At 42.8% G+C, this 22,969-nt stretch overlaps 1 protein-coding gene across 15 annotated transcripts in view; it reads left to right on the forward strand.

The window, feature by feature from the left end:
- Window positions 1–11,316: 11,316 nt before the first annotated feature.
- Window positions 11,317–22,969, forward strand: part of CELF4 (CUGBP Elav-like family member 4) — a 711,932-nt gene continuing 700,279 nt past the window's right edge. For 6 of the 15 annotated variants that reach the window (XR_010031333.1, XM_063181190.1, XM_063181193.1 and 3 more), the window contains exon 1: window positions 11,319–11,930. Coding sequence is in view for 14 of the 15 variants with exons in the window: in XM_063181190.1 (XP_063037260.1) it covers window positions 11,651–11,930 (280 nt within the window). In the remaining variant the exon portion in view is untranslated. Of the gene's footprint in view, window positions 11,931–22,969 lie in introns of all 15 variants that reach the window. The other 9 variants (XM_063181188.1, XM_063181189.1, XM_063181197.1 and 6 more) reach the window with 4 other exon arrangements.

Raw genomic sequence — 22,969 nt, forward strand, 5'->3', positions numbered from 1 at the left:
GACTAGTGAAAGCTCTATGTGGATAAACGTCCCAGAATATGAAGGTCAATATTAGGGTCCACAATGAGATTGTTCAGCTGATGCATTGATCAATGCACATTTCTCTCCCAAGCCCACCTGACATTATTGAGTTCTATATTAGAATCTGTGATTTTCAAATCTTCAATACATTCTATGGCAAGTATAGCAAAATCAATGAGGTGTGATGACTGGGGATGATTTGGTATTTAATCTGCTGCTGTCCAAGTTGACTGCTTTGAAAGAAAGGAAAGAGGATATGGCAGCTAAAAGAGTTCTTTGAAAAGTATACTTATGCATTTGATGCATATATTTGAGAGGTAATAATAAAGATTTTTTTTTAAGCTTTCAACACTTAGAAACACTTGAGATGAGTTTTAGTGCTTTGAAATTGAGGGACATGGTGAGGGATACAGTGTCTTTGAGTCTTACGTGCTTAGCAGAAAATTTGACCCCTCAGATCTTATTTTCATTTTAAAAAGTAGAAAAGAGGATTTGAACAGCAGCAAGGTTTCTTATTTAATTGTTTGGCATGAAAGAGCAGATCCTTACTTGATATGGACTAAAATATTTTATACCAATCATTAAAATAGAACTCACATTTGCATGAAAGAGCTTTTCCTTTTAGATGAAAAAAACTGTGTTTTTTTCTGGGATGGGCTGTGAAATCTGATCTAAATTTTCTGTGAAGCTTGGAAGAGGTAAAGATAGAGGGAACTGATGTCCTTTGGGCAGCCACATTTGCCCTCTTGGGAATAAAATTTCCTGCAGAATACAGTCACAAAAAATTGTATCCTACATCTTCAGTTAAGCACACAATACTGTGGGTTCTGAAACCTAGACCAATCCACTTTATGTAATGGAAACTCAAAAACCACCAGCAAGGCTCTTGTCATAATTTGACCCCTTGAGGTAACTGTGGAAGGCAACCAAGCTTTCAGGCTCTAACAGCCTGATTTGACCACATCTCAGTAGGACAAGATTCCCCAGGCCTGGGGCTCACAGGGTGTATGGAGTTACAGAAATTCAACTGATTCAGTTGAGTGGATGCTAAAAAAGATCACCTAGAGATGGACTACCCTTTGTTAAAAATATTTTATAGCAACTGAACCCCAAAGACAATTAATCTGTTACCCTGTGCAGGGTTGTAATCTCATTAAATAATGTTCATTAGCCATATAAAATTCTTCAAAGTTGCCAATTTCCTAATTACCTGATCCTAGATCTTCAAGGGATCAGAATTCTCTCTCACAGGCATTACTAAGAAAGCCTCTCTCCCCACTGATTTCATAGACAAGAGTAATAATGCACATGGCTGGCATTTGCTGGATATCTCTGGTTAAAGACTGGTATAACCCCACCCTTATATCCCATTCTGTGAAGTCTTGGTTCTGCTCAAGTTGTCCTGCAAGCAAGCAGACACCTTGCTCTCCTGTGGCCAGTTAGTTGGACACATCCTGCAGCTAAAACCAAGAAATACAGTATTCCCTTTCCTCTGTGCAGACTGGGAAGAAGACCAGGCATTTTCTATTCAAAATCAATTGCCCCTGGAAAGCAAGGTCTGATTCTGTCAGTCTGGGACCTAGCAGAGCTCTCCTCCTTCTCTTCTTAGTGCTTCTCTGGCTGCTTGCCAGCAGGAGCATGAACAGCACACAGAAGCAGAACTACTGGACAGAAACTCTCCCATTTTGCCTCTGAGTCTCCAACTAATCCTACTTTGGATACCTGTGCTTCGTTTGACTTGTTTCATGTGCTTGAGATGACTTGCTGTTTATTTTGACAGCAGACTTTCCAACCAGGCCAGTGGGTGGAAGTTTAAGCCTGTATTTAAACTTGTCCCATTATTTCACACAAAAAAAAGCTTGCTTCCAACTGTGTGTGAAGCTAGTCCTGGCATATCCTAAGTTTCAGCATCAAAGTATGCATGTAAATACATGTACAAACTGCTCTGCTCATCCCATGCCCTTCTTTGGTGTAGATAAATTCACAAAGTTCATGGTATCTTTATTCTCATTCCATTATTTCCTGTCACAGCACAATAGAAGGTAGTGATAGAAGGTTTCCTTGAGGAGCTGCTGCAGATGGAGCTGGAACATTTTGTTCAGACTTAGATTAATTCAGAGCTGTGGAATTATGGCCAGTTTCAGAGGTTACTCCATTATGGACTCTGGAATTTCCTATGTGTTTTCTGACATTTCTCCCCATGCATGACCTCTTTGACTTTATGTTTTATCCCTCCAAACTCTTGCACCTAGTTTTATTAAGTGTTTAGACCTTCCTCAGAAAGGCCTCAGTAGCCTTATCTACCCAATTATTTTCTGAATAACTCTTCCTTTTTTTGACCCAACTAATATCCTCACCAAGACTTTGCTAGTTTTTCCAGGAAATGTAGCTGCTTTACCTTCTCCTGCCTGCACTATGACTTAGAATGTTTCCTTCATTCCTGAATTTCATTTCAATTTTCCCTCTCTACTTCCCTTTCCCAGTCCCTCTTTTGACCTTCTCTGAGCATTTTTCTCATCTGCTGCCTCCTAGAGATCTGGCATTTCTGCTTTCTGAATTCTAATCTACCATTTCCTCTTCAGCTAAGGGTCTGGAGAGATGAACAGCCCTCAATAACACCTATCTTTTAACATCAGCTGCAGATGTAACTGGGGCTCCTAAATTAAATGGATACATGCAGAAAGCACAAAGGATGAAAACTGACTGTTCTCATTTCAGGCCCAGTACAACCCACCAGCTGGAAATGCAGGAAAAGACCTCTTCACCCTCCTATTTCAGTCAATGGAACAAACAGAGTCTGAATCTTTGTATTATGCTGTCACTTGTACTATAACTATTACTTTTAGATCATGGGGAGGTACGTGCAACACAGAGTTTTCCTGAGATTCTAGAAGGCTGGCTGAGAGAAAAACAGCTTCCAGGTGAAAAAGCCATTCTGAAGTGACCAAGACCCTACACTTTCCTAGAGAATGCACACTTAAATGTGCACATGCAGCCAGAAAACCTCTTGTATTTGTTCCATAAACTTAATAATGTGGGCTTGGCCCCAGAGCTAACTAGAACCATGAGTATTCTCTCCCACTGCTGTTGAAGCCATGGCCAATTCAAACACCCCTGCTTATTCAAATTACTGTCTCTACCTACATGTCTCGCCTTCAGAAGACAGCTCACTGTACAGGTGATTTACTATTCTGGACAGAAACAGACAAAAAAGAAATAATCTATATGAGTTTAAAGACATATAAGAACAGATCTACATTTTATTACATTCATAAATTCTAGGACAGATTTATAAATTTGACCATTAAGGAAACTGAGCATATTTGCAACACCAGTAACAAATAATGCAGGTAGAGATATCATCTATCAGACAGCAAAGAACTGATACATTTGTAGATATGTAGACAAACAGATAGGAAGGGAGTGAAATAGGCAGAGAGACTGGCAGAGAGAGGGAAAAAATCTTTAAAGTCTCTATGAAATTGTAGCAGAAATCTGATGAGGAGTATTTTTGCATGTTTGGCTGTAGAGCACCCTCCTTCTCTGTCTGCAGTATTTCTACATATGTGCATGTGTGGATGCACTCCTACATGGGCTCACCCTCAAAACACACACACACACACAGACACACACACAGTCAGCACTTGGTCATCTGCCATGCATCTGCATTAGAATGAGATACATGAAATCAGCAGCATTAATGCTGGACCCTGGCTGTCATTCCCTCTGGGCACTTGGAGAATAAAACAGGAGCAAGAATGGGTTTTATAAAACAAGTATTCACTCATGCAAATAAATGCAGCATTGAGACTATGCCTACAACATGTGTCGTTCAAGGCAAAGCCGGGCACAGCTTCAGAAGTAAAACATGCCGCGGGATGTCAGGGTGCTCTGAATCTGAGCTCTGACTTTGCCATTTCCCCCCCCTGAGGCTGTAAAGGTCCGTGTGTGAAGGGACCATGATTTGGGATACTAACGTCACACACCTAATCTCCATGCTTCATTCTCTCAAAAGTTCAGCAAGCTGCTGGGTGCCTAAATATGAATTAACTGCTTTAAGTCCTTTTTCAGAGTTAGGCCTGTTTTTCAAGAATGCACACTAAATGTGACTACAGCTCTGGAGGACAACACTCTCTAAAAGCTAGCTTATAATCCATCTTTAACCTTGTTAAATTGAGTTAAAGTCCCCAGATCCCAAACTGAGTATACAAAAAACAAAAACAAAGGAAGAGGGGTTTTAGTTTGTTTTTTGGGTTTTTTTTTTTGTTGTTGTTTTTTTTTTTTTTTTTTTTCTTGCACACAAGCCCTAATTAAAAAGAAATTATTCTGGTTGCAAAGACAAGCACTTAAATATTAAGAGCTCCCAGAATTGAGGTTACTTGCACAACCTGGATTTTCCTTTGTTGTACAGATGCATTCTAATTCAGACTTTAATTACATGATCATTCACAGAGTAGATGGCATGTGTAGTGGTGTTTGCAGACTGTAGAGGACTGAGGGACTCTGCCTCACATTTCAAGTACTCAGAAGACTGGACTTTTAGGGGCAAGTATTCTCTCAGGCAGGTCTTCCTGTTCTTTTAACTCATCCCCTTCTCAGATCCATCCCTTTCACTCTGTATTCCCTTTCCCTGTTACAGTCCTGTATCTGATTTCACTTTTTGGCTCTTCCTCAATTTGTCTCTTTTATGCTGCCTCAGTCTTTAAGGGCCTTGACTGTGAGTTACCAGCCCCAAAGATCTCAGGTCCTCTGTGCTTTACCAGAATTTATTTTCTGATGTTTACTTACATCATATTTTGCGTATTAACCCCTCAGTTTTCCCTGATTTTATACTACAGGTGGCTGCCCATTAGATTTATCTCCCCTCCCATTTTTATTTTCCCAGTTTCTTCTTACTGAGAAGCAGACTGCTGTGTCTCAGCACAACCTTTTCTCCAAAGCTCTCTGTGGCTAACTGGGTCAATACAAATAAATATCCAGAGAATTCTTTAAACCTGGGTCCAAATGACATGGAACCAGCTACCCATATGGATAAATGTTCTTTTCCATAAAAAAAAATAAAACCCCACATTATGCTGTCTGTAGTGCCTATTGAAATGACCACACTGGTCAGTGATGACCTCCAAGCCGCACCCAGAAGGTACCTGGGAGGCTGGTGAGGACCAAACATGTCAAAATCTGTGGTAAGATTAAGGAAATTAATGCTTTTCTTAAACTTATACTCTGAACTTGGTCGTTCATTTCCTGGTACACATATTATTTTTGAATCTGAATCTCAGTCTGTTCCCCATTTGACTCCCTTTTGAATCCAACCCAATGATACTTCAACCTCCTTGTCTTTCCAGAATTACCTGAATTTCCCCCCAGCTGCTTCTTTTTAGTTTCTGCTCTAGTCTCACTGTTGGGTCTCCCTGTCAGCCCCTGAAAGCAAAGGGAAGATACATTCCCTGCTTTTGTCTTAGGTATCCAGACTCCAGTTTTTCCTGGCCTGTCCTGGCCCTGAGCTGCAATGACAGGAATAACTCTCTCCACTGTAGCAAACCCGGTGAGAGCCGAGTCACTGGGGAATCTGGTTTTGGAAATCTGCATCTCCAGTGAGCATATGAGAATTGCCATTTTCCCCAGGCTTTTAATTGGCCGCTTTGGGGCAGATTTTCCCAGAGACAGCAAAAAAATCTCGAGAAAGAGCTTCACCTCCTGACAGCTCTTAGTGTCATGCTGTAAAGCGTGGGGACAGGAGAGCTTTTCAAAGCATCTCATTTGACTCAGTTCAAACCAGCCCAGTTCTCCTACGGATTGTTCTCAGGGACAGACAAATAGCTCCAGACAAAATTTTTGAGAAATAATTAAAGAATCTGAGCTGCACGCTGGTGCCCAACTTGGAGTTTCAGCCAAAACACGTGCAGTTTATCAAAGCTGAACAGGATTTTATTAGACTGAGGCAACCTTTTTAATTGGTGGTGCTACCAGATCCTATTAAAGTGAAATCTCCCTTCCTCACAGGGGCGCTGTAAGCATTAATTTGTTAATGACTGCACAATGATTTGATGATGAAAAGGACTGTATTAACATGAAGCATTATTGTCCCTACAATACAGGCTTGCCTGCTTTCATTACTCATTATGTACAGGGACATACCTATTATGAAAAGGGATGTGGAGATAATAAACTTGATATTCTTTTCAAAGGACTAATCCAAGATGTTTACAGTGTGTGCAGCACAGGCAATAGGAATATTCTGGAGAGCTCTGTTTAGATGGCAGATTCCATTGTGTGGAATGTAATGATGTGCATGTATGTGTCTGCACAAATCCTGTGTCTAAACATACCTGCAAACACATGTTTGCATGCTCTCTTCTACTTTTCTGTCCTCTATTAATCATACATTTATTTTCCTTTGCCACCTCAAACTCACCAGTGCTACTTTAATAACAAAATGCCTCCATAAACAAACTCTTTTATTTTTTCTTTTAATAACAGTGATACCTTTTGTTTCCTACATTGACTACAATCCTCTGCTAAGCTCCTTTGGATACAAATAATTTTTCATTTCTCTCCTCAATCAACCTTCTTGATTTTAACTAAGAGTTAAAAAAAAAAAAAAAACAACAAACAAAACAAACATAAAACCACCAACCCACACTGACTTATGCATTAATTCAGGGACCAATCTTGCAAATGTTCTCATGGGTAATCCTTCCTCAGATGAATAATCCCTCTGACCACAGCAGAGTGATTAACAACAATGCAGATTAAGGTCTTCAGGATCGGGCCCATGCCCTGATGCTTGGGTTCTCACCCAAAGTTTAGTGGATGATGGTCCCTCTTCTTTTGTTAGATGTTATTAGAGGCCCACATGCAGCTCTCAATTATTTCATTTGATTACATAGCTAATATGCCCTGATCCTGTCAGCACTCCCTGCAAAGCCTAACAAGCTGAAGTAAACAGTTCCAGCTGAGTTAGAAGGCTTGGCAGGATTGGGCCCTTTAATAGCAGTTGTGAGCTGTATCTGATTTGTTATCAGAATGTCTTTGATACTAACAGTCTCATGTTTCATTTAGAAATAATCTTAATTAAAAAAAAAAGAAAAACTAGTAGAAAATCTGTGGGTATATGAGCTAGTAAAGCCAACTGAATCTACAGAAAGAGAAATTGCTATTTAAAAACAGAAGTCACACGAATTTTTATTTCTTTGGTGCAAAACTTGCCTGCTACTTAACTTGTCTGTTTAAAAATAAAATTCACATTTATTGCTTACTTATTTGGAATAAAAAAACCTGCCTGCAATTCTTTTCACATCATACAACGACTGGTGGTTTTGTGTGCTGTGGGTCCAGGGGTTTGAAGTCCAGCAGAAGAATCCCCCTCCAGCAACCTTTTGGCCTGTTCCTCGCCTTTCTTCTCCTCTTGCTCGTTTCCTGGAGAACGAAGACAGTCAGGGCTGATGTATCGCTGTGTCCCCCTTGCCTGCACCGCACGGTGTTCATTAAAAACTTGCTGCTAGCAAGGGCCTGATCCAGCCCTCCTGGAAGTCATTGGAAAGCTGTCTATTGACGTCATGGGGACGAGGAGCATACTAATGCGTGCCAGTACCTTCGCTAATGCGGCCAGTCCTGTTAACAACGCCGAAGTTGTTCACAGGATTAACAGCAATCAATCAAACCCTTTGAAAGGCACATTAAAAGCCAAAGCCTGGTCTGCAAGCCCTTTCTCGCAGGAGGTGTGTGCATACCTGTGGCTGGTCCTGCCGCATCCTTCTGCTCCCGGCCTGGCCGTGCCCCTGCCTCTTTCCGGCCGTGTGAATTTTGGGGTAGCATTTCCTCGGAGGAGGTAAAAATTAATGGCCATCTACCCCCAAAATAAATGGTGCTTGTGTTCTTAAAAAAAAAAAAAAAAAAAAAAAAAAAAAAAAAAAAAAAAAAAAAAAGAAAGGATAAAAAACAAGGAAAAGGAAAAAGAGGGAAAATAAAAGAAAAAAAGACACACTAATCGGAGTGAGAAGCAGGAGAAAATGGGTCTGCAAATGGCTGTGGGAAGGGGCTGCTTTTTCCCTGCAAGTACAGAAAAAAAAAAAAAGAAAAGAAGTGAAGTGCTTTATTTTGGTCCCAAGCAGATAAATAGTATTTACTGTCCTGGAAAAACTGAAGCCTGTTACAAAAGACCTTATCCTTACAAAATTCCTCTGGACTTCTCTGCTTCTGGATTGCTGAACTGGACCCACTGTGATTACACCGGGAACATTTCTCACTGGGGAACTGTTCAGCAAAAGCTGGTTTATAGATAGCAATTTCACTCCTCCTTTGCGTGTATCTGTTTAAAATCTGCCACAGCCCCTTGTACATGTGTAAAGGTGCTTGTGGGGGTATAGCTTATTTCCACCCGCAGCAGCAGCTGTGTTCATCTTGGAGCCCTTGTAGCAATATTTGTGTCCGTATTATTTCATCCTGCCACCCCTCACAGCTGTGCCTGTGCACCAGGGGGCTGTACTTGAACAGCATCCATTTCTAAATGACTATACTTACGGCTCTGTGAAAACGGGGCGTGGACCAGCTCAAAGTTTTAAAAAATAGAGATTGTTATAAAAGGGACACCCGCACTGAGCGGCAAAATGACTCTTTTTACTGCCCTGGTCTTTTTAATTGGTTTTCATTTGGGATAAGCCGTGATTGCAGGCAGAGTGGCCTGCTCGTGGACAAGGTGTTAACAGAGCTATCGCTGGGATGGATCAGTGGGATGTTGTTTCACTTTTCACTGTTGTGGATATTTCTTCTTTAAAAAAAAAAAAAAAAAAAAAAAAAAAAAAAAAAAAAAAAGGGTTTAGTCCTCCTAGTTCTATCACGGGTGTGGTTTCAGGATCAGAAAGAGCGGATATTAGGATTTTTAAGGGGTGAGGAGGGGGGGAAGGAAGGCTGAAAGATTTTGTTTGGTGTGGGTTTTGTTGTTGTTGTCATTCTTTTATCACAGTCCAAGGCACAAAGCAGGATTTGAAAACAGGTGAGTCACGGGGCTGGGAATTTGGGAGCGGGGCTGTCTGAGGGTTTTACCCTCCCCGCGCTCCTGGGCTGTCACATCCCCGTGCTTGCAGCCTTTAAAGGTTGCAGGAGTGTGCCCAGGAAGGGAAGACGGGCAGAGCAGCCCCCTCGCCCCCCGGCTTGGACGCCGGCACGCAGCACGGCTGGTCAGGCGGCAGACAATGCGCGGTGCCTGCCACCAGCCCGGCACCAGGCGGCTGACAGCCGCTGCTGCCCGTCAGCGCCCCAAGGTATTGAAAGAGCCGTAAAAGGCAGCGCAGGCTGCCGGGGGCTCCGCTCGGCTGTGCCCCCAGGCGCGGGCCCCCGGAGGGTGGCACGGGGAGGCTCCTCGGGGCCGCTCCCGTCCCGCCCCCGCCCGCAGCGCTCCCCTCGCAGGGACCGGCGCTGGCCCCGGAGCGGGGCGCAGTCCTGCCGCCCCCCGATCCACCCCCGCTCCTCTGCTGGCCGGACACGGGAGCGCTCTCAGGCGCAGGAGGAGTTGGAATAGCCGAGCCACCTGCAATGGGGTGATTTTATTTTTTTTAAAGGTTTTTGGTTTTGTTTTTAACGGGAGGCGGAGGGGACGGAGGACGGTGGGGGGGGGGGGGGGGGTTTGGCAGGACACTGCCTTCCTTCTCCGTCATTAAAACAAAAGCCAAATAAAGTGGAAAGGCGGCAAAGCTCGCCCCTTTCTTTTGTTTGTTTGCTTGTTTGTTTGTTTTTAAAACCGAAATTAAAAATAAATAAATAAAATAAAATAAATAAATCCCGCTCAGTAAAGCAGGCAGAGGAAGGGTTGAAATTTTAAACCAACAACCTCCTTCCCCCGCCGCTGCCCCTTCCGTCGGCGGCCACACGTGTCACCTGCGCTCCCGGGGGACGGGCGGCCGGGGGGGTCCCGCTGCCAGCCCCGCTCCCCCTGCCCAGCTCCCCGGGGCCCCGCCGCCCCCGCCGCGGGGCTGCGCTGCCGCCGGCGCCGCCAACAATGGCCGGGCCGGGCCCGGGGCGGCGGGGCTGCGGACACCCCCGGGGGCGGCCCGGCACGGCACGGCACGGCACGGCACGGCACGGCGCGGGGGGTTCAGGCCAGGTAACTCGCAGGCTGCTCCGAGCTCGCCTGCTGCTGCTCCTCCATCCCCGCGCGGCTCGCACCGGCGAGCGGGAGAAGCGGAGAAAAGGGAAAGCGGGAGGAAAAAAGAACAAGGTGGGAAAACGCTCTGAGCGCACGCAGAGCCGTGTTTCGTTACTGTCCGGATTACTGTTGTTATTATTTGGGGGGCAAGGGGGAGTTGTGTCCTTAATCCGAGGCTCTCTGCCCTCCCCACCCCCGGATGCTGTGAAAGAAGAGCTGATTTCGTCTCCACCATACAGTGCACTTTGTCTAGAGAGCATTGTTCGGACAAGCAACTCCCGATCACTGATGACTACAAAATACGATTTATGTTTCCATCAGAGACAGACAAAATATCCTGATGGCTTGAAAGTCGGGCAAGAAAACCTTACTTAATCAATCCCTTTCCAATATACACAGGCACATACACACATACACACACAGAGCCCGTATTGGAGATAACGCCCGCACTGACTGTACATGACATAAATATCGGCAGCACGAAAATTAACAACACTGATTTCGATATTTTTTACTCTCTTCAAAGCACTACAATAATATAGGTTGTGCTTTTCTAGTTTGATGTCATCATCAGTAACATAATTTATATTTAAAAATAAAAGAGAGAGCTTAAAGAGCATGCATTTTTTTTAGATGCAACATGAACAGATATAGTAAAGAGAGCTTGTAACATCACAATCACAACAACAACAGCAAAAGCAACCTCTGAGCCGGGGGGTTCATCCGTATCTGAACTGCTTTTTATTATCATTTGCGAAATTAGAATAAGAGTAAATAATAAGTAAGAGGCATCATCATAACAGAAAGAAGTCAGAACACCTTGGGTTTGGGTTTTTTTCCCCTCTCAAATAAAAAGACAGATTTCCCGATGATCACTGAAATTATAACGACAGCGATTGATCGGAGGGCTTGCAAAGGAAAAGGAAAAAAAAAATCATCATCATTGGTCCTAAAAACGCAACCGTTCCCCTTTGCTCACTTGGCACAATAGAAATTGACTGTCTCTCAAAGAGCCATGCGCCTAGTGCTATTTATAGCCAGGGGCTGTGTTGGAAGATACCATTGAGCCTCTGCCGGGCAGACAGACAGGGGGGTGGTTGGATGGGAGGAGGGGGTTTAGCCAGAGTAGAGGCAAAAGCAATCCCCCACCCCTAGCCTCCCTTCCCCGTACACACACACATCCACACACTCACACCCCACCCCCTAGTCTGGCTGGGAATTTGAACCGATCCAGCCTGTTTAAACGGAAAGGACACAGATCTTCAATGTAAAAAAAAATCAGATCAGACCCAGAGAGAGAGAGAGAGAGAGAGAGAGAGAGAGAGAGACAGAGAGGGAGGAGTGTGTGTGTGTGTGAGTGTGTGTGTGTGTGTGTGTGAAAGAGGGAGAGGGAGCGAGAGAGCGAGAGAGAGGGAGAGAGAGAGGGAGAGAGAGGGAGGGAGAGAGAAAAGAAGAGGGGGAAAAAAAGGAAAGAAGATTTTCTCTATGTATATAAAGATGGCCACGTTAGCAAACGGACAACCAGACAATACCAGCCTGAGTAGCAATCACAGCAACCCCAGCACCAACGGGCATATGAACGGATTAAACCATAGTCCCGGAAACCCATCCACCATCCCAATGAAGGACCACGATGCCATTAAGCTCTTTATTGGGCAGATCCCCCGTAACCTGGACGAGAAAGACCTCAAACCGCTCTTCGAGGAGTTCGGGAAGATCTATGAACTGACGGTGCTGAAGGACAGGTTCACTGGCATGCACAAAGGTGAGTTACCTCCTGAACTTTCCCGGGAGAGATCGGGAGAGAAAGGCAGGCTCCCTCTCTCTCCCCGTCTCTCTCTTTCTCTCTCTCTCTTTCCTTTCGATTTCATTTCATTTTATTTCATTTTTGGTTGGCCCGGGGGCGGAGGCGGCAGGCTGGGGGGGCAGGGAAAGAAATAATAGACCCATCCTGGGAAGAGAAGAGCGAGAGTCAGGGCAGGGAGTCAGCTCCGTTCGGCTCGTTTGTTAGTATTTTTTATTTCTTTCCCCGCTTTTTTGGGGGGTGCGAGGCAGCTCCCGGGGAGCGCCGGGCGAGCGGCGGCGCGGGCGCGGGGCCGGCGGCAGCTGTCCGCGGTGCTGAAGCCGGAGCGGGTGCTCTGTATTTACCTTCGGGAGCCGCTCTCCGTCAGCCCAGGGGTGTGCGTGCCCGTCTGTCTGTCCCTGGCTTTGCTGGCAACCCCCGATTTTACAACTGTTCCGTATCTGGCACAGGCGGCTTTTGCTTTTCTTTCTTTCTTCTTTTTTTTTTTTTCTTTTTTTCCCCTCAATTTTTTGGTAGTTTTTTTATTTTTACTGCTGTCACACTTATTATTTGTAGTCCTCTACAAAGCAAGAAGTGGAGGAGAGTGAGTTGCTCCGGGGGGAGACTGTTTCAGTTTGGTTCTATTCAACACGGGAACAGGGATATAAACAACAATAAAGAAGCCCATCTCAAGCGGGGCAGGGGTGTGTGCACAAAATCACGGCATGTGTGCTCGTGTGGGAGAAGGCAAGACAGAAAGGACAGGTGGCAGCTTAGTTCCAGAGGGAAGAAGTCTCTGACCAGGCATATTCCAAGCACTACTTTAATGTGCCCGAAGTCCATGCCGGGAACTTTTTAGGTTTTCTCTAAAGGTAGTGGAGATGTACTCCTCACACGATGCCTCACTTGCTCCATCTCTGCCCGCTCATTTCCCTGCTCAGCTTAGGCTCTCCGGAGGTGCCTGTCAGATTAGATGGTGCTCCGTTTTGGGGGTGGGGGAGGGTGTGTGTAGTGGGGGAGAGATGCTCAGATCCTCGGGTAGGAAAGTAGGACTTGCAGGGAGGAAGTTGAAGGTAATTTGCATGGCAGTCCCTCTTAGAAATAGGAGAAAGGCAGAAGTGATATAAGCCACCTTATTAACTCAGATTCTGTGCGTATGTGTATGTGTGTTTATATTTTATTTTTTAAAGAGAAAAGGGAAAAGAAAAAGACCGGGTCAGAAGTGATTGGGGTGTGACTCCAGATTTAGTGCAGGAAGAGAAAGCATTTTGCACGGGGCCACGGGGAGAGTGGAAGTTGTACCTTTTACAGGACAGCTTCCGTACCAGTGTCTAGTCCAGCTTGGCAGACTCCTGGCAGTGACAGTCACCAGTAATGGCATTACTGGCTTCCCAGCTTTCCAGATGCCTTGGCGAGTTGTAAATCTTGAACTTAACGGCATGTTCAGCAAGCATCTCTTTCCCCTTCCCACTCACTCCCTTCCTTGCTTCCACTCTCAGGAAACGCGAATGAAAATATACCCTGACAGTGCAAAGTACCAGCTTTACTCAGGCTGGAGAAAATGTCCAGGGATCGGGGACTAGGGACTCAGTCTAAGTTACAGGATATTTCTCCCATCCTTACTTGCCGGTCGCTTCAAACACCCTTCTCATTTTTAAAATGATCAGTGTAGCTCTTTTGAACCTTGCTTTCTTTTCAGACTGTCTTCCTAGAAGCCACATCAAGGTCCGATTGGCATTATTCAAACATGACACCCGTACTACTATAATAATTATTAATAATAGCAATAAAAATACTAGTAGGAAGTGTAGGGAAGGAAAGGTCCTGAGAGATTTCATCTAATAGTGAGAGTAGACACTGAGCTCGTATGTGTGTGCATGTGTTTGCAAAAATTATCTAAGGTTTCTATAAAATAGAAATAACAGCAGTAAAAGCTACACTGAAGAGAATCACTCAACATAGTGTAGAGGAAATCTTTGAGCTAACACTTCAATAAAATATTTATTTTTGTCGTGGGAGATTACTGTGATTTGTTGATGAGATTTTATTCTTTTGCTATGTTTTATCTTAAACCTGAAATTAATCATTCTGTGCGCCAACTTCAATTTCTATTTCATAGATTTGAGTTCTCCCTCTTTGAGTTCAGTTTTGCTTTTACTGTATGCCTGTATTCACAGACACAAACTCAGGAAGGGGGAGAGAGAGAGAGAGAGAGAAGGAGAGAGAGAGAAAGAGAGAGAGAGAGAGAGAGAGACAGAGAGAGAGAAAAGAGAGAGAGAGGGATCATTTATCTTGCTTGGATGTGTTTAACACATATCCCTGAATTAAGCAAGATACTAACTTCATTTCCCTTCATTTCATTTCTGTTCTAAAGCTGCAACCTAGGAAAAAATCCAGGTGGGGAATCTTGTCACCTCATCAAACCACACTGCATGAGTTCATCTCAAAACAAACAGTCATTTTTAACATGCTGTAAGTTTTGGACTTTGGAAAGAAAATTTATGATGATGATTGTTATTTTGCGGGCTAAGGTTTGAGTGAAGTTTCAATAGACACCGAGTTGCCAGCATTTCAGAGATCGGTTTTATTTAGTACATCCGAGAAGAGTTTGAACTCCTTTCTAGCGATGCCGCTGATTTATTAGCTAATCCTGATAAAAATGTGCCTCTGGCTACCTGGAAAAAAATTACTTTCTTGCCAGTAGTGATTAATTACTATTAAGTCAAAAAGCGTGATGGGGCTTTGAAGGATGAGGGTTGTGTTTGGCTTTTTTATTATTATTTTATTCATTTTATTTCATTTCTAATCTATTTTTTCTCTCTTCCCTTCTCTAAATGCAGTCATGTGAAGCATTGTATTCACTCAGATGTCCTTATTTTGGCTTTGCTTTGCAGGCGTAGGTGAAGAATTGCATAAAGATAGTCCAACTTGGCTCACAGGGGTAGGTTGGCAATACAAAACCCCAAGATGCTTTCCATAAGAGATGCATAATGCTTATACATTAATTGATCCATCACTCTCAGTTGATTTCATTCCTAATTCAGGGGAAGAGGCTGTGGCAGTGGTACACCCTGAAGGGTTAATAGTAGGCTGTAGTTTATTTAAGTGTGCGGAGAGCAAACCTTGGGTGTAGAGGGGGAGAAGGTGGGACTGTTCTGGGCGGAGGGAAGAGAGAGGAATTAGCTCAAAGTAAAAAAACAGCAACCGGAGTAATTTCAGGTGTAAATCCATTGAAACAAGATCAAAGGATGTGTATTCCTGAAAATATTATGAAGATATCCTATTGTGGTGCCCCTGTATGGCAGGAGGAAATTGAAAATTAAGAACCTAAAGTACATTACTATGCCCTCCTCTATAAGAAAAACTATCGCAAAAGGAGAGTGAAGTCCCAGGTTCTCTCATCAGCAGCTCTGGCTGATACCAGTACAGAAACCAGGAAAGAGGTAGGGGATTATGATTCTCTTGCAGATACACAAAGAGAGGAAGGGTACGGGGGAAGCAGCATGTGGGGGAAGGCGGGAAAGGCTTGCCAGATCTCCGAGAAAATAAGCTTGAGCGTAGCTGCTGCATATTTCCCCCATCCTTGCTTCTCTCCACATGGGGCAGGAACAGGCTCCTGCTCTGGTACTTTGCTGAAGGGTTGGGAAGAGGTTGTGTGCTGAGATCTACGGGTAGAAATCTACCGGGGCTGAGCTGACCCACCCACGCTCTCACACATACACGCACACACATGCACCGAGTTAACTAATCACACTTTAACAATTTAGCAAGACATTCATTCATAACTTCCCCCCATCTTATCTAGCTGTGGAGTATGCTTTAAGGCTGAGTTACTGGGAGATATAAAGGTTAGTGCTCTCAGGACAGCCATATTATAATGCATTATCTTTGAAGTCATTTAAGGCCAATTTAAGTGGTATTTAGTATAATATTTATGAATTAATGTTATCTAAATATAGGACTGTCCCCATAGGTTTAAACAGTCTTTTCTACTGAAGCTTGCTTGTACCCAAGGCCTGGGAAATGTTTTAATTTAAAACACACAAGTCTCCATAATATTCTGTTTAGGAAGTCGGAAGAAATCAGCATTCCACACTTAACTGAGATTTACTGAAACACATGCGGGTGAATGCACTTAAAGTGCGGAGATAGTGTGCACTGGAAAAGCAGGAGTCTTGCATAGACTTGAGACCAACAGCACTCTTTCAACCCTTATTTAGGGGTGGGACAAGCACAACCCCCCCAAAACTTTCTTGAAATCCACTGCTGCAATCCCGTGGTTGGGGTGTTTTTCCTACCTGACCCGAACCTCACTCTGTAAGCATTCAATGCAGATAGAAAAATGCAGTATGAAGAGAATAGCTTAGTTCTTTTACAGCTTTACCATCTTAAAAATATAAATAATTTTGAAATTTAAGACACCTTTGGAGTAGAAAAACAAGGCTTCAGTTCATTATATTCTATTCTATTTGATTACAAAAATAGATGATAGAAAAATTAAAACCTTTTTAAGTTTAAGGATGTTTATGAAGGTTTTGGATATGTCAGAAATTCAAACGCACAATGAAAATGAGCATTCAGTTAAGATGATGTGTATGTTTATATGCAGAAATGTATAGATTTGTGTGTGTATACATACAGAAAAAAAGATGTGTATACATTCATGTGTACAGCCTTTGGGAAATGGAAATTTAGTTGAAAAGAAGCGCAACGCAATACAGGTGCTGAATAAACTCCTCCATAATTGAAACATAAGACTTGCCTGTCTGAAAGCAACACATACAACATTTAGTATGGTAGTAAACCAAACAAGTTTTAGGGAGGTAAAGCACAAATAAACTGGAACAAAACAGAGGAGACTTCAAGTCTTAGGTCTAAAGAACAACCCCTTAAAACAATCACAATGCAATTTGATAGTTTGATGGAAGAGAGGAAAAAAGCAACACCCTGTTCATTAAAATCTCCTGTATTTATGAGCATCTATGTGTTTTGATAATGTCAAACAGATAGCCCAGATTGCTCCATAAATTATAAGAGTACACGTTAACTCTTTTTTTCCAGGGGTCTGGACATGGATTCTGGTTTCTAAAAGCAGCTGCAGCCAGTTATGATGCTGTTGTTACGGTTGTGTCAGCATTTCCAATACAAACTCTAATTTTCTGGGATCTCTTGCTTGCCTGTCAAGTTTTGCACTGAAAGCTGTTCCTCAGCTAGTCCCACTACCATATGAACTAATCATCCTTACAAGATGGATTTGTTTAAAAGTTACATTAATGCAAAAAAAGGAAAGAAATTAAAGTTTGTGTGCCCACAGCTTTTGTTTCTTCTCTTACATTTCTCCAGATTAGACTTACACTTCTTACACTTTTACAGATTACAATTACTTCTGTCCCTCAATACTTACATATTCTGGTGCCTTTAGGCATTTTATGGAATAAAAAAGGGTACTTTTTGTCCTTAAAAAAAAATTAGGAACAACCAAATTTCTCAGTATTCATTTGTCCCTACCAAGGTTTTAATTAAGGTTTGAATCAGAAACTCACTAATTTCTGCAAGAAACAATAGGAATGGGGTGCACCTTGGTTAATTTTGTATCTTTTTTTCCCATATCGAGCCAGAAAAATTGGAAATTTCAACACTGAAGTAGAGGGAAAAAATTGAGGATCCTTGTCACCTTGCATGAGAAGCGTGGTTCATCTGGTCCTGTATCCCACATCTGCTAGTGGCCAGTGCCACCGGCAGGGCTTTCTTCAGCAGAGAATTCAAATTGCACAGCATAATAAAAGCCAGGCAGCTGATGGAATAGTCTTTTGAAGGAGATTGTCAGAAAGCACCTGGAAATTTTGTCTGGGCAAAGAGTGAGCGAGATTGCGGAAAGTGTCTTGTGCTCAACCGAAAAGCGGTTTGTACCTGTCAGGGAGGGCAGGCAGCGAATTCTCTGTCCATGGTGGTCAAGAACAAGCGACAGAAGGGTGGTCAAGGAGGGTCTCCTCCAGCCTTAAGAGCTGGAAGCACGCAGCCACATTTTTCAGCAAGACATCAGGGTGTTTTTTGATCATGCACACCCTGCGTGCACGCACACCAGCCAGCCGCACTGACCCGACAGACCATAACGACACTAAAGGAGCTGTTACTGTCCCTCCCGTCAATCAAGTGTGAACTGAGGTGGTTGTATGTGACAGGCAGTAATGGTTCCAAGGGAGAAAAAGTGGGGGAGATGATCTAGGCTGTTGGACCGCTTACCTGCATTTCAAATTGAGAGAAAGCATCAGATGCCCAAAGACCCATGCAGGTGTTGGCTCAAGCCTCAAAGTAATACTCCAAAAAAGCAGGGGGCTGCAGAGCTCAACATGACCTGTCCACCAAGCACTGTGTGATTTCTTCCCCATAAGAGTTTTGCACTAAGCAAGTGAGGTGCTAAGGAAGCTAAGTTTAATCCTGACTTTAACAAATAGCTGGTGCTTTATTAATCCCTGCGTCACTTTTACTTGAGGAGCAAAGGACTTTACCTGCTTGCTGGACAGAGCACAGTGAGATTTCTGCCATCGCTTAGGTGGCTTCATGTTTGCTCTTATGCAGTGTTCCACATTCCCTTTAAAATTCTGGGTTTTGGGTTTAAATAACAAACCTCAACCCTTGGAGCTAATGCTACTAATTTCTGTCCTTGCTGGCTTGTCCCTTAACTTAGCTTTACTTCTGTAAGTTAAACTAAAACTAAAACAAAGCTAAGGAACTGACAAAAGCCTGATCTCAGCCACATTTCTCACTCACTTAAACGCTCCACCGACACTTGTATGACTGTTGCCAGCATTTGCCATGGTGGACTGACCCTTATGCATTAAAATCTGCTGCAGAAAAAGGGAAAAATGTAAACTGTGGTGAGTAAAAGTTATGGTTTTCTTCCACCAGCGCTCCACTTACTGAGCTGGGGTATATATTACAAGGGTCTCTCTTTCCCCCTACCTCCCAGAGAGCCATCATCGCATTTTGGGGATCTCAGGATCTACTGAGTCACTTTATCTGCGCTGCATCTCTTGGTGTGGTCTGGAGTCAGGATGTCACCACAGAGATTGCATTTGTTTGCTTTTGTCACTGTGAGCCACAGCCTGAATGCACCTACAGGTGAATGCAGCTTTTAATGTGCATTCATTATATCCAGCTGACATCCCCTTGAAGGAAGAGCGGGCTTATTATTGTCGCTCCTTAAAATAAAGATGGATGAGAGCTCTAAACCTCTCAAATAAAGTGCCTGACCATACGTAGTAGCTAAAAATAAATCATATACGGCCATCTATTCCATGTAAATGAATGGCAAGACATATAGATATAGACATTGTGTTAAGTTTGTCAAGCAGAAGCAGCCAAAAATATTGATCAAGGCAAGGGGGAAAAATTGATAATGAACTGGACTCCAAGAAGACTTTAATTGACAGTGACTTCTGTGAACCAGCTTTGGACAGTATATATAAACTGACCACGATGTAACTTTATTGCAATGCACTCTCCTGTAATTAATTGTCACCTTTGTTAAGACTGGCTACAGATCAAAGGTTTAAAGATACTTAACAGGTTCTTAGTAACAAACCCTTCAGATGCATTAGAAATATCCGACAGTTCAGCCAATGAGGCATGCAGATTTCGATCTACCTCACCCTTATCTGTTTATTTCTTCCTCCTTTGTTGAACACGTAAAGTCATTGTTTAACATTAACTATTTAATAGATGACTTTGCAGGCAATTTTAATGCCTCCAGGGATATATGGTTGTGGTGATGGGGACCCTCACTGTAAGGTCTCTCAAAGTATTTTGCAAACGGAAAGTTGTTTATTGTTTGGTAGACCAAGGTGTAGTGCAGACACAGTTTGCAGTGCAGACTGTTCTTACCCCTTTTCGTGGTGAAGGTGTTTAATTTCCTTGTTTAAACCCAAAAAACATAAAAAGAATATAAAAACCTGAAAAAGCCCATACACAAACAGTGTTGCTGAAAATGAACTTTTATGAGAAAACTGCGTAAGCAGTGAGATAGAAGAATGCCTGACGTTTGTACATCACACACATGCAACTATTTATTTTATGTGCATGCTAATGAAAACATGTATTCAGTACAGACAGGATAATATATGTTTCTAAATAATTCCTTTCTGAAAGACAGTAAAGAGAACATACTCTTATGTGAAAGTGTCAGGTGACTTAAGAGGGCATTCCTGAAGTTATATGCCGAGTTTGATATTATATGTAACCATTTACTCATTATACTATTTTAATGATACAGTCACACTTAATTAATTCAACTCTGCTTTATGTGTACGTTGCGTCTGAGCCTCCAAAATATTTTAGAGGCTACCAGGCTGCCTTCCCAGTGCACCAGGGCAGATAACTCTGGACATGAAGCTTCTTCAAACAGAATAAAAACAGAGCTTTGCAGACAGAGTTGGTCTGATGAGATCTGACTTCATATTTGGCCTGTTTCTAATTCAAATGCCTGTGTATATCCTACACAGGGACTGTGTACGCATGCATGTATCGAAAGGGCAGACTTGCATTTGCACATAGTTCCTCTCCTTCCCAGTCCCTAAGGATAGATTCTCATCACATAATATGCATCACTCACTGCAAACGCACACAAATATCTTTGTCGGACTCGGTAGCTTCTTGCAGGTAGATGTATAAAGCAGCATCAGCCTAATAATATCCCTATAAAACAGCGCTTCCTTCCTAGGATCGAGAGGGATGAAGGTTGTCAGAAGATCAAAAGATATATCACAGTGTGCTTGTAGAAATCCCCTGATTATATTTCCTCTCTATAATGCTCTAATTCACTATTTGATCAATTGTAAAAGGGCCAATGCTTTAGGAGGAAAAAAAAAGTATTAGGTTACTAGATGCTTCAGGGTGAGTGAAAATCACACCTAAAATTATATGTAGCAATACAGTAATGAACTTATCAATACTTCTTTAAAGAATCTGACAGCCCTATATGAGAGATTCAGTTCTGTGAGCAAAGGTCACAATAAAGGTATTGCTTATTAAGACTATCGATAGCCTAGTTGACCAATCTAACCAGAGACTGTATAATGTACCTGCTGTTAACAGGCGGGGAGGAGAACTATGAAGAATTTACAGAATTGCCCACATGTAATATTAATAATATTGATTGATTCTAATAATATAATAAGGTAAAGATGCACTTCTTTGAAATGGTGCATGGAGGAAGCAGGGGGAGAGTGAGATACCTTTGCCGAACAGATTGAGTTAGTTTGTTCTTCTCTGGAAGTTAATCTAGAGAAAATTCAGTTTTCTCACCTAGGCTCTGTTTCCTGCTCATTATTTCACTGAACACAGACGTAAACCGGATTTACTTTTCTCTAGGATCAGGTCTTGGCCCGACAGGTGCACAAAAAGCCAGAGACCTGAGAACTTGTCGCAGCGAGGAGCATTTTGGTCAGCAACTTCAGCCCCCGTCTAAATAGGATTAATCCTAGAGAGTTCTTTTTCAGCACAGAATTGCAATGAAAATGTTTCATTTTTTCCCCCCCCCCCCCACCTTTATCAGCATTTAAGGGACGGGGGGAAAACATGGCAGAAATAACGCTCATTCAACACTGCGTGAAATCTATAATTGATAAGGAAGGACTTTGCAGAGCAGCCACACACCTGCCCCAAAGCCTGCTGAAGCTCAAGAAGGGCTCAGCCTTGCCTGCAGCAGTGTTTGGATTGGGCCCCAAGTTACGGGCAGCTCTGCAAGGTGCCGCTGGTTGAAGCGGGAGCGGCCGATCACGCGCGACGCAACTGACTCAAGGTTGTTACTCACCCAAGCCCAGACAAACCCAGCTCCATCCGAATTCCCTAACTACTCCCTCTGCAACACTAGGCTGCCTTATCTAGGTAAGGTAGCTCACTCCTTCTGCTCTACCATTCAGCTTCGACCGTTCCCGTTCCAGTGTCCATATGGTACTTTCAAGAAGGTTTGCATTTCATTACACCCTTTTTTTTTTTTTTTCAGTTTATGGGGCAAGTGTTTTTCTTTTGTGAGCATTTAATTGCTTTTAAAAGCGATTTATTTGATCGTATTCCATCTTCAATAATACATGGATGAGGATGCAATTTTTCACCCTCTTTTATAAAGATATATTGTTATTCAATTATGCTATTCTGTGGTATTTGTTCTGTTTTGTACATTCAGAGGGAGCTTGGTTACTTTTTTGCATCGCTTTCCTTCTTCCTATCTTCTTTTTATTATTATTTATATGGATTTTTTTTTTTCTTTTTAGAAAAAGAAATCTCATTCAAGATACTGGCAATAAATGAGAAAAGTAGGAGTGGAAATGAGGAATGGGCAAGACAACCAAGAAAAATCCTTTGGCAAACTCTTTAAAAGCATACCATTGCCTCATGTTTATTTGCAAAAAGGGATACAGCCAATTTTGATACCAAAAAAAGAGTATCTTAGAAATTATTTAACTCCAGGTTTAGTAACTAACAGAGAAGGGGAAAAAAAGAAGTGAGTCAACCCATAGGAACACTGGCAGAAAAGGCACCTAAATATCTTGCAGGAGACAAGAATGCCAGAGTGTTGCTAGTTTCTACATTCTGCTAGGGATTTGAAAAGTTAACAGGGAATTAAACAAACAAATAAAAAAACAAGGAACACAAGCATTGCCATTCCTTCTGAATATTTGTAATGGCTAATACACCTCAGAGCTGCTCCGTTTAAATTGCTGCCTGTGCCTGCAGCTTCATTCAAAGGAAGGGCATTATCTGGTGGGTGAGGGCGGGCAGTGAGGATGCCTAGGTTCTAATCACAGCGTGGCTCTCTGATGGAGTCACTTAAGCTCGGTGCCTTCAGGCCTGAACTGAAACCTGTTGAATCAATGGAAAGATTCCCATTGGCTCTGGTGAACTATTGATCTTTCATTTCCCCAACTGCAATATTAGGCCAGCAGGATTTTTTTTTTAATTTTTTTTTTTTTTTTTTTTTTTTTTTTTTTTTTTTTTTTTTTTTTTATGAGGGAGAAGGTAAT

This window comes from Melospiza melodia, chromosome Z (genome assembly GCF_035770615.1).
Source record: "Melospiza melodia melodia isolate bMelMel2 chromosome Z, bMelMel2.pri, whole genome shotgun sequence".
Classification (NCBI taxonomy): domain Eukaryota; kingdom Metazoa; phylum Chordata; class Aves; order Passeriformes; family Passerellidae; genus Melospiza; species Melospiza melodia.